We start from the raw sequence: 12054 nt of genomic DNA on the forward strand, positions 1-12054 counted from the left end.
AAAATGGTAACTTGTAGCATTTGAACAATTCCAAGTTAAAAAACAAAACAAAACAAAACAAAAAACCCACAAACAGCCAGAAAATAGTGTTTGTTTCCTTCTTTCTTGCTTTCCTTTTTTCCAATCTAACCTTTCTTTCCTGGTCTCACCTGGTCTCTAAATAGGTAACACCCCTAGTCAACTTCAGGGAATGATATTTTCTGGGTTTTAAAACCTTTATTCCACTCAGGCAAGCACAGAAGACTGAAAGTTGCAGCTGGGAAATGTTTTATTTCCCAGAGCTGCCAAAAATACAATGGAAAATAGAGAATGGAAATTTCTCCTTGGAGATGTTCAAAACCTGCCTGGACATGGTCCTGGGCAACTGTCTCTAGGTGTTCCTGCTTGAGCAGGGGGATTGGACCAGATGACCTCCAGAGGTCCCTTCCAACCTCAATCATTCTGTGATTCTGTAAGAAAACTTTTTTCAGCTGGTGCTATTTACTAAAATATCTGTAGCAACATACCTGAAGATATTGATGATTTCACATATTTTTACATCGTTTCTCTCACAATAGTGCAAGTCCTTCAGTTCGTAAAGGGTGGCTTGGACATCATACCTTACAGGCAAAGAATAACAGTAGCTAACTCATTTCAGATGCTGCTTACCAGTACATACTGGTTGAATGATTTCTACAACTTAAAGAATGTTTTAGATGTTGAAAGGTTTAACATTCAAACATAAACTAATTTTAACTCCAATGGCCAAAATAATATTACGCTTAATATTTCAAACCACAGATTAGATAAATACATTGACCAAGAGACACTGCTGTGTAGAAGGACAGTTACTACATTAATTGTTCTCCTTAACATGCAGATGTAAGATCATCACATATGAAGGTCATATGGCCTGGGATTACTTTAACAATTTTAGGAGCTATCAAATAAACTCATACGGATACTTGACTTAATTTCCAAACTATAAACGCTCCAACATGAGAACGGTATTTCTTTCTTTCAAAATGAAATGATTTTGTAATTGAAAGTGTCCTGCTTTGAGTCATCAGCAAGGCTCTCAGACTACTACCACTCACAGTTAAAATGTTTGAATTATTTAAGAGCTATTTGAAGGTAAACATTGTAGACATACATCTTTACAATAGATAAGTGGTTCTCTTAAATCTTTTATTGAATTATTCAGGCAACTGTTTTTATTCTTTTGTATTGAGTTTATTTGTATTTACTTTGCGTGCTCAGATGGATTTGGAAGAATGCTGATACATACGATAGTAAGTAAAATAGAGAAAAAAGTATGTACAATGGTTGGAAATACCAGCCCTCTTCTTTCTGTGTAACTTGTGGTATGTCATGAGTTCTCCACTCTAAAATGAGAGAGATAGCATCTTTCTGCTGTATAACATAATAGGTGCTTAAGAGATTATAAGATACTCTAATACTCTGGTATTAGTCACAGAAACACTATAAACAGATAAACATTTGAAGATCCCTGGCTATTAGTCTTAACTTAATCATTGTCCCCAGTGGGGCGAATCCCCAGTGCCAGTTACCCTAGTTTTTACCATGCTGGGTCTCAAAATCTTCCATAAAGTTAGTTCACATTGTGCTGCTTCATTTGTATGAGCACGTGCAAAAGCCACGCAAGTGTGAAATTATAGGACTTGCTTATTAAACAACTTGTGATAACCAAGACCAAACCATTCCCGTGCAAATCCAGATCAGTTCTTGCTTTCCCATGTTAGCTTCTCATGGATCTGACCAGCATCCCTTCTCCTGCTCTAGACATAGATGAATGCTCTGCTGGCAAAGCTGTCTGCTCTTACAACCGCAGGTGCGTCAACACATTTGGAAGCTACTACTGCAAGTGCCAGCTTGGTTATGAATTGAAATACGTCAGCGGCCATTATGACTGTGTAGGTAAGATTTAGCCCATGAATTTTCCTTCTCCATTATTTTTAATTCCCACACTGTGCATCTTTCCTGTCGTTGCCTGAAGCATGTTGGCCTAGTCTGGGGTTATTGCCTCAGAAATGGATAAAAGGTGCCACACTAAGAATATTCTTGATGGTACTTTGAATTTTTCTCTGGGTTTTCTCTCTGGTCTTACGCAAAACTTAATCAGTGCCACCTGCAAATTAAATTGCCTCGTTGTACCAAGTCAAGATGTGCAAGGACTTGCAAGAAGTTAGCAACAGTTGACTAGAAAGAAGTGCTACTTCTGGTACAGGTTTAGTTAAAGAGCCATGTTTTGTCTTCTTGGCTTTCAACCCGTGATGAACAAGCAGCCCCACAATCTTTTTTTTCCCTTTTTTTTGTCATTAATGAGGAATGTGAATCTAGTTCCCTCATAATTGTAAACACAGTTGTGTGGATGGACAGTACAGAACTTTTAAAAAAGGTATGAAAATAGTAGGGTTTAATTACTTTTCAGGTCTCTCTTGTGTGCCTTAGTTTCTCCCCCCAAAAAATAAATACAGGCAAAAAGTTATCTTGGTGTGCCCAGGTGTTAAAACACATGTCAGAACACCTTCACGCCTGTTTCAATCTGTTAGCTGAATGGTGGAAGAACAGCAAAATGTAAGTTACTGCAGCAGTATTGTTCAAGCAGTTGACTACACGAGTACCTGGAATAGTTGGAACTACTACAAGAAATGCATACAAAAGAGAATTCATGGGGTTTGTTTGTATTTGCTTGGTATTGAGAGTTAGGGGTGGGAGGGAGATCATAAGGCAGGTTTTGTAGACTGAAGTCTGCATTTCCTGTTGCATGCAAACCCTGAGAGTCTTAAAGTGTAAAAATTATTTACTTTTTCATACAATATGTGTGCCTGGAGGAAAAACTGGAGAGGTCTCAGTAGTCAGGATTTTATCTGCAAACCTTAATCTCGCTCACAGACATACCATATTTTCGAGTCAGTCTTCCTGCTGCTTGTCTCCTAGCTGGGTTACATTATGAGAGGACCTGTCAGCTGCTAAAAATTAAGCAATCTGGATAAAATGCAAGTGGTGCAAAAATTTGTCCACCAACTTGGCTCCCCCATGTGGGAGAAATCAGAAGCACCTCTGTGACATAGCAAAATAATGGAAAAGAAGAACAAGATCAGTTACTCTTGCTGCCTGTACATTTTGCTGTCAGTTGAACATAGTATTTGCTACTGAATTTTTCCTGATTATAGTGTTTTCATACATCATCATATATGTGCTGGAATGTTAGAGGTAGTTAGAAGATCTCAACATCTTGGCATGCTCAGGGTTACTTTCCATTGCATTTCTTCTGGAGTGAATGAAAGAATCAGAAAGATTTGGTGAACTGTTTTTTCATTGATGTCACACATTCTCTTGGTGCCTTTTGCATTTTGTTGATAGAAGAGCGTGTACAACCTACAGTTTGAATCCCATTCTCAGTCAGAAAATCACTACGTTCACTTTGTCTTTACTGGGATCCTCTGCGTTTTCCATGGATGCACATACCAGTAGTTGTGCAGTTGGAGCTGACCTTAAGCATTCTCCCCTAGTGTTACTTCTGCCTCCGATGGTCTCTGGACCGTCTTGGTCTAACTCTAGTACTTACAATACCTGGAAACAGATGGCTGGCACAAACAGGCTGTCATGAAGCTTCGGTTTCAACGCAGTTTTCCCTGAAGCATTTATGTCTTTCCCTAGATGTAAATGAATGTGTGACAAATACACACAGGTGTAACCTCCATGCAGAGTGCCTCAACACTGAAGGATCCTTCAAGTGCAAATGTAAACAGGGCTACCGAGGAAGTGGATTCAATTGTGCTGGTGAGTACCATTTGATGTCAGGAATAGTGCTATATTGTTTTTCTCCAATAATTGATGGTTATAAGGCATTTTCTAGGAAATGTCATTCTGAACAGTGCAGCAATACCAACCAAGCAAAACCTCTCCACAAAATAATATATTGATTGTACAAATCATTTCACAGTTAATACAAGTTTTATTTGTTCCAATTCATTTTGCCTAGGAGTCTTGAAGTCTCACAGTATCACTAGGAATCACAAGTAGAACCGAGAAGATAATTTTTCCTGAAGAAACAGAGAAAATAGCTTTAAAAACTTTACTGTGTATTTTCCTTGAACTCCCATAGCTAGCCCCTTGGAGGGCTGTGCAGTCCCTTCCAGAAGAGTTTCTGTTGCCTTTGTTGGCGTGGCGACCTGGTTCAGGAACGGCACGGCGACCTACCCCAGGCCGCTCGGGCCATCAGCTCGCAAACACCAATGTGGTGGACGGCAAATGGCGTTTATTGACGGGTAGCACAGTATTATATAGCTTAGGTTTACAGCGTCACTTCCGTCTGCTTACACCTATGGGCTAAACGCTACTGGTTATCAGGAGAGGAGGGGGGGGCCTACCTTTCCGTACAGCACGACATCTTCCGACCGCCAGGCCCTAACTATCCACATTTCCCCCCTCCTTATGCTTAACTAAATAGGTTAATATAAAATATAAAAGTGTTAATACTTAACCTTAAGACTTAAACTTAATATCTGGCCAGACTTAACCTTACTTAACCTTAACTACAATTTAAAAAATGTAAATATTAAAATCTTACGATTACAAAGATAAGGTACCTTAGACAAATGCATTTGTAAATTAGCTAAAATATAATCTTAAAAATTCTATTGTTATTCTTATTCTTATTCTATATTGTACAGGAGTGTTAAAAAGTATATGCTATAAACTTGAATAGAAAACATAAGGCACAGTAAACAGGTAGAAGTTAACTTTTAGGGACGATTGAGGGTAACACTGGGTAGGTACATTTTTAAAGCAGTTGTTGGTGTTCTACGAACATGATGTTAACTTTCTCTAGCCGACTCTTGACGAATGACACGATCTTGTTCAGTATACAGGGTCCAAAAATTAGTGTCATTACGATCATCGCGATCGGCCCTATCAAGGTGGATATCAGGGTGGTTAACCATGGCGAATGGTTAAACCACGACTCAAACCATCCTTGTTGGGCTTCTTTGTCTCTTTTTCTTTTTTCTAGACCTTCTCTAAGTTTGGCCATGGTATCTCTGACTACTCCGGTGTGATCAGCATAAAAACAGCACTCTTCCCCTAATGCAGCGCAGAGGCCTCCCTGTCACAAGAAAAGAATATCCATTCCCCTCCTATTTTGTAACACAACTTCTGATAGTGAGGAACTTCCAGGCTTGGACAGAACGTTTGCTGACTTGTTATCTTCTTTTGTCGTCAGGGTGTGCGGGTTATGGGGGTGTCTGATGATCTGGTCCTGTGAACAAAAACTCACAGTTTTCATTAGTTTTATTCTGGAGGTCTGGTTTAATGGACTTAAGCGGACACCACTTAACTTTACCATCTTTTTTGACAGCGGCATACCCTCGCCCTGTAAGGACTAACCTCCACCCTTGTTCCCACTCTCCCAGCTCATTTCTGATTATGACTAACGGGCCTTCTTCTAGTGCTCGGGTGGCCCAATGTTTCTGGGTGGGGCTGTTTACCTCTTCCCCCCTGGGGAACTGATTTAGTGCTAAAAGAGCGGTAGCTAACAGGCGTGTTTGGTCTCCCGGGGGAATGGCGTTAGCAAAACCCTCTGTTTTCGCTAACACTTCTAATTTAGATTTTAAAGTCTGATTTGCTCGTTCAACTATAGCTTGACCTGTGCTGTTATACGGAATACCATGTGTTAGGGTGATACCCCACTTCAAAGTAAATGTTTGGACTGATTTAGAGATGAAATTTGGACCGTTGTCTGTTTTGATCTGATTAGGGATACCGAGCCATGCCATGGCTGTCAACCAATGCTGAATGGTTGCTTTGGAGTCGGTCTTAAGGTGTTGTGTAGCTACAATTATTCCGCTATATGTATCTACGGTTACCGCTAGCCACGCTCGAGGTTTCAGCAACTGACAGAGCGTAAAATCTGTTTGCCACACTTCGGAGGCCTTGAGACCTCTAGGGTTGACTCCACTGGACCACAGTGGTGTTTTCTGACAGTGAGGACATGTGGCTACTATGTGTTTCGCGTCGGTGACTGAGATCCCGCATTTTTTTGCTAGCACTTTAGCTCCGATGTGGAGAGACTCGTGTAGCTGACGGGCATCTCTTAGCGTCCACACCCCTTTTGCAGCGGCATCTGCCTTGTCATTACCGATTTGGAAAAACCCTTTAATTGGGTTGTGGCTGTTAACGTGAATGACTGATATGGTGCCCTTTCGGGAGAAAAGTGCTTCTTCCAGCATTAGAGCTGTTGTGGATGTTGACACGCTGGGCCCCGACATAGCTAAACAAAGCTTGGCCACGAACATTGAGTCAGTCACTATGTTGAGATGCTCTGTTGGGAACAGGCCGCACGCTAGCACTACGGCCGTTGCTTCTAATTGTTGGACTGAAAGCGCACGATCGGTCATTTTGACACAGTGCCATTTTTCTCCCGATTGCCATACCGCCGCCGCTGTTGAGGTCGCTGAGGATGCATCTGTGAAGACCGTTGGTCCTTGTTGGGGCCGGTCTATGATTTTTTGCGGGAGGTCGATGTTGACAACTGCCATCATTTGAGTCCAGGGAGGCTTTGCAGCGTAACGAACTTCGCCGCCGAATCCGACGAGAGCTATGGCCAGATACTCTGACGTTGCCACTGACTGCGCAGGGAGTTGTTTGCGGAAGGGTAGGTATATCCTGGCGGGTTCGATGCCTAGGTGTCTCAGGGCGAGTTTTCTGCCTTTCATGATGAGATTACCAAGGCATTCGACTCCTGGAGAGAATGCGCGTGATGGTTTTCCCTGAACTACCCATTGTATTGGTTGAGCTTTTTCAGGGGGGCCCTGTGCTAGTGCTCCCACTCCCCCCCCTTTTGTGAAGTGTACGTACAGATCAAGTGGTAGATTTGGATTCCATCTGGCAAGTGTGCTTGACGATACCTGTTGCTCGATAAAGTCGAGAGAGTTTGCTGCTTCTGTTGTCAGAGTTTTTTGTTCCCATGGGTTCTTTCCTTTTAAGAGATCATACAGGGGAGCCATGATTTCAGGAGGGATCAAGACAATGTTGCGGAGCCATTGTAAGGACCCCACTAACTGCTGCATATCGTAGAGCGTTTTAATGTGACGGTGGATTTTTATTTGAGGGGGGGTCACGTAAGAACTCGTGATCCCTACTCCTAAAAAGCTTACGCACGGTCCTCTTTTAATCTTTGCGCTCGCGATTTCGAACCCGTTTGTTTTCAGAGTTTCCGAGACTGTTGACACTAGCTGGTCTACCTGACTTCCCGACGGTGCGGCGATTAAGATATCGTCCATGTACTGAATGATGGTCGCGGTCGGATTGCTGTGTCGGACTGGTGTTAACGCCCGGTCCACCGCAATCTGGCAGATGGTAGGTGAGTTGATCATTCCTGGAGGCAGCACTTTCCACTGGAAACGTAAGTTGGGGCGTTGGCTGTTTGGAAACACAACAGAGAAAGCAAACCGCTCCTTGTCTTCCTCATGCAGAGGTATTGAGAAAAAACAGTCTTTAATATCAAGGACAGCACAGGGTTGTCCTTCCGGCATCATAGAGTTCATGGGTAAAAACGTTTGAACAGGACCCATTGGTTGGATTTTTTTGTTTACCTCACGCAGGTCATGGAGGAGGCGAAACCCTTCGCCGGTTCGTTTGGGTATTACAAAAACTGGGGTGTTCCATGGGCTAGTGGAAGGCTCTATGTGACCTCGTTGTAACTCGCGGTCAACTAGCTCGAGAAGGGCATCCATTCGAGGCTTCGACAGGGGCCACTGCTCGACCCACACTGGGTCAGACGATTTCCACGTCAGTTTAATTGGTGGAAGTGGGTGTACGGCAGTGGCCCTTACGGTAAATTTGTCACCCTGGCTTTTAATAGGGTTAGAGCGTCCCTTCCCAGCAGGGGTGGGATTCCTGACATGACATATGGGAAGAGGGTGATGGTTTTTTCTGGTCCTTTTTCAGTGTGAAGCGTGATTGCTACGAATTGGGCACTCTTTCGAGCTCGGGTTAATCCCCCGACTCCTCCCACCATGGGGGCATCTTCCAGTTTCCAACGTGGGGGCCAATTTGTCTCAGGGATAACTGTAACATCTGCTCCAGTGTCGATTAAAAAAGGGACACTAATGGTGGTGCCGTTTGGGGTGTCATAGAGGGAGCAGATTCCCCACACTACCGGCGGGTTATCACACTTTACCGCCAGGGCCACCCTGGGGTCTCGCCCCCCAGGGGTGGTTCTTGCTGTCCCTGAGGTGGGAACGGGTTTGGCTGGACCATTGGTTGAATCATAAAATTGGTCGCTTCTCGAGGGGGTAGCGGGTTCGGAAGCACCTCGCCCCACTTGGGGTTGGCATAATTGGGCCGCCTGATGTCCCAAGTGGGAGAGGGCTGTGCACGGCCCGAGTGCCCTCTCCCCCTTCCGTTTCCCTGGTTTGTAGATCTGCATTCTCTGGCGAAATGCCCCTTTTTCCCACAGGCCCAACACGGTCCTCTGGGTCGATTTTGGCGTGGGTCCCTAAACTGAGGACAGTTTGCTACGACGTGGCCTGCCTGGTCACATTTAAAACATGTCATCACATTAGCTACTATGGTACGAACAGCCGTCTCGATCGGGGTTAGATGCTCTTCCTTCACGACATGCTTAATCATGTCTGCGATACTCGACCCCGCTGATAGTGATCGCAGGATTTCTTTGGTTGTCGAATTACACTGCTGACGTAAACATTCTGCGACGACTGGGCCTTTTGCCTCCACAGGCAAGGCTGATGAATCGACCGCTGCTTGGAGACGATCCACAAATGTTGTGAAACTCTCACTCTCACTTTGCTTAATTGTGGACCATGGCGATGGTTTGGCAATGACTCTAGAGGCTATGCGAATAGCTTCTCTGGCCGCACGAGTAGTTGTAATGACTTCATGGGCCCGCAGGCCCTGGGCTTGTGCCTGGGGAGTAATCATTGTGGGATCTGTGCCCATTAACCGCTGCAGGCTGGAGCCATGCAGTGGATGGTCTGCCCCAGTTACTTGGGCCAGTTGCCTCGCACAGTTGTCCTCCCATTCTTGTTTAAAAACGATCATCCCTGCCCCGTCAAAGATCAATCTACAAGTTTGTTTTATATCGAACGGGAGCATATCGTCTCCCCCGAAGACACCATCTATGAGGGCGGAGACAATGGCAGAATTAAGGCCTTTATCTGCGACTGCCTTAACAATCGCTTGTATATCCTTAGGGTTTATCGGTGTGTGGACCCTCTGTCCCCCGTCCGTCACCCGGACCGGGAACGCTAGTGCGGCCGATGGGGTCCAGTCGGCGCACGTAATCTTTATTTTCCTCCAGTCCGTGAGAGGGATTTCTCCCCCTCGCGGTTTCTCTTTAATTTGGATGGGGATATTTTGGCTCTTGACTTTATTTATCTTTGTTTTCTTCTCTTCTAAACTTAAATTAGTTACGAGCCACTCATCCCCACTAGTGTTTGACTCGGAGTCGGAACTCGACTGACTGGTTACTTCCGGTCTCCAGTACGTTTTTGCCGAGCTCCGGCCCCCTCCCCCATGGGCAGGCTGCTCCTCCCCCCGCCCGGGCCCGCCCCGCCCTCCGCTCGGCGGGGTGCCCACCTCACAGGCGCATCTTTTGAAATGCACTCGCCGGTTGGCTCTCTGCCCCCCGCTGGCCCCCCTTTCCCCTTCTAGGTCGCTCCTACCGCTCCTCTCCCCCCTGTTCTCCTCCGCCTCCCCTTTGTGTGCGCTTGATAACTTTAGCGCTTCCTCCCTGTTATCACCAAAGGAATTTTCATCCCGCCTTTCCCCTTTGTGCTCGGTGCCATCTTGGGGCGCATAGGGCGGTGGTGTGGCCCAGACTTTATCAGACTCTGTTTCTTTCGCGGCGCCCCTAGCCTCCTCAGCTAACCCGCCCCAGAAGGATTTAGCTTGTTTCTCTCCCTCCGTAAGCGGATCGGGGTCCGGGAGTTGAGGGGACGTGTCGCCCTCTTGCTGATTTTTAGGCTCAGCAGAACCGTTATCGTCTGGGGGGTGCGAAGTCTGTGTAGCTGCCCCGATTCCCAATTTTGGGGTAGCTAACAAACAGTTCTTTGCCGCCTTCCAGGTCTCCTGCTCTTGTATAGCTTTCTGCAGGGCCTGCACGACTTTCCCCCACGACTTAAGCTTTTTCCCACAACCCGAGGACATCGTTTCCTCGGCTAACGCTTTAGTGCACTTATCCCACACCTCAGGGTGGAGAATATCCACCGGCTGGTCAATGACCCCAATTTGCAAAAGCCTCGCAACTGCGAGCGTAAAATCTTTGGGCTTACAATCAATTCCCCACTGCTTATGTAATTGCGATACGACCTTCACAAGGGCTTCCATCCTCCTTGTTGGTCCGGGAGCGTCCTCCCCGCCGGGCTGGTCCCGCCGCTCCGGCCGCCGTTCACCCGACTCCAGGCGAGTCTTTCCCGGGTTTCGGCACCACTTGTTGCCTTTGTTGGCGTGGCGACCTGGTTCAGGAACGGCACGGCGACCTACCCCAGGCCGCTCGGGCCATCAGCTCGCAAACACCAATGTGGTGGACGGCAAATGGCGTTTATTGACGGGTAGCACAGTATTATATAGCTTAGGTTTACAGCGTCACTTCCGTCTGCTTACACCTATGGGCTAAACGCTACTGGTTATCAGGAGAGGAGGGGGGGGCCTACCTTTCCGTACAGCACGACATCTTCCGACCGCCAGGCCCTAACTATCCACAGTTTCAAGCTAACTTAGCAAAAAGTGAGAGAAGGGAGGAAAGCCATGACATCTGTGCTAAACTATTTTCACTTATAATTTTGCCTTTGTCTATTGAATATTGAGGTAAAATATAAAGATGTCATTACCTGGTTCTAACTGAATATGACTCCCCAAGAAGAAAGAAAGAAGAAAAGCTGCTTTTGTCTTTATATTTAAAATGAACCTTATTATTTAATACCTTTATTGAACTTGGCAGAGGTTTCTCCTGCAATGTCATTTGAGATGTTTTCCTCAGGAGGACATCTGAGTCCTGCTCAAATTTTTTGAAGAAAAGATGCTGTGAGAACATTTTAAAAGTTCTTGTCTACAGCAGATGAAGTCTACATGATATATAATCCTTTTTTCCTGGATCTTTTTCAAGTCATCTTTGATCAGATACATACTATGATAATACTTCATGGTCACAGATGTTCTATGAGTCTCTTTATTATTCATGTTCCTGCTCCCATTATCATAGTAATTGAAATCTCCAGTATCGCATCATGAAGTTAAACTTCCATTAAGTTTCTACTTCCAGTAAAAAATGTTGACTTTTAACAAGAAAAACTAAACACACAAAAACCTGACTGGTACTGAAGGGTTTGATTTGGATACAGATTACCACAGCAGAGCTTTTAGAAGATTCTTCATGCTCAAATTCAATGTTATGAGCCAGTTTCCTTGCTAGACCATATCCCTTGTAATATGTCAGCGCAGCTTACTGCAACAGAAGGATACAATAGGGCTTGAGACCTGACTGAATATCAAAGTAAACTGACATGACATGTCTTGATATGATTCTGTTAAAGCAAAACGTACCACAGATGAAACGTTAAACAAATACATCTCTGAGCAAAAAGGTCTGGGTTTTTTTTGTTTGTGTTTTTCATTTTAACAAGAAGCTGAAAATTTCAAAGGAAAATCTCCTTTTGACCAAGTCTATGTATAAAATATTCTTTCCTCAAGCAGAAATGATTCCACAGGAATGCTTGCTTAATATGAACAGAGGAAATACTTTAGGTTGTGGAGAGCCTATGACACAGTTTTTAGTGTCTAGCCCTGTAAAAAAACATCAGTGCTGAAGACATGATTTCTGTCTTCTCACTGATGTTAAATCGTTTGCTCTCTGTCTGTATACTCCCTTATGTCAGATTTCCCATTACTGAGGTTCATTAGTTGTTCAGAAGAGGAGGGAGCCGTGCATTCATAAACTTAGTAGAACACACTAAATGGAAAAGAGGTTTAATACAAGACAGGATAGAGGAATAATGAGTAATGAGAGAAATCAGAGCCACAGGCAGAAGG

The 12054-nt window shown here is 44.7% G+C and overlaps 1 protein-coding gene across 1 annotated transcript in view; it reads left to right on the plus strand.

The window, feature by feature from the left end:
• EGFL6 (EGF like domain multiple 6) overlaps nt 1-12054 on the plus strand; it is a 48881-nt gene that overhangs the window by 16042 nt on the left and 20785 nt on the right. The window contains exons 6-7 of the mRNA XM_075441466.1: nt 1783-1917; nt 3664-3786. Coding sequence (XP_075297581.1) covers nt 1783-1917; nt 3664-3786 — 258 coding nt within the window. The remainder of the gene's footprint in view (nt 1-1782; nt 1918-3663; nt 3787-12054) is intronic.

Source organism: Opisthocomus hoazin, chromosome 1, assembly GCF_030867145.1.
Source record: "Opisthocomus hoazin isolate bOpiHoa1 chromosome 1, bOpiHoa1.hap1, whole genome shotgun sequence".
NCBI lineage: Eukaryota > Metazoa > Chordata > Aves > Opisthocomiformes > Opisthocomidae > Opisthocomus > Opisthocomus hoazin.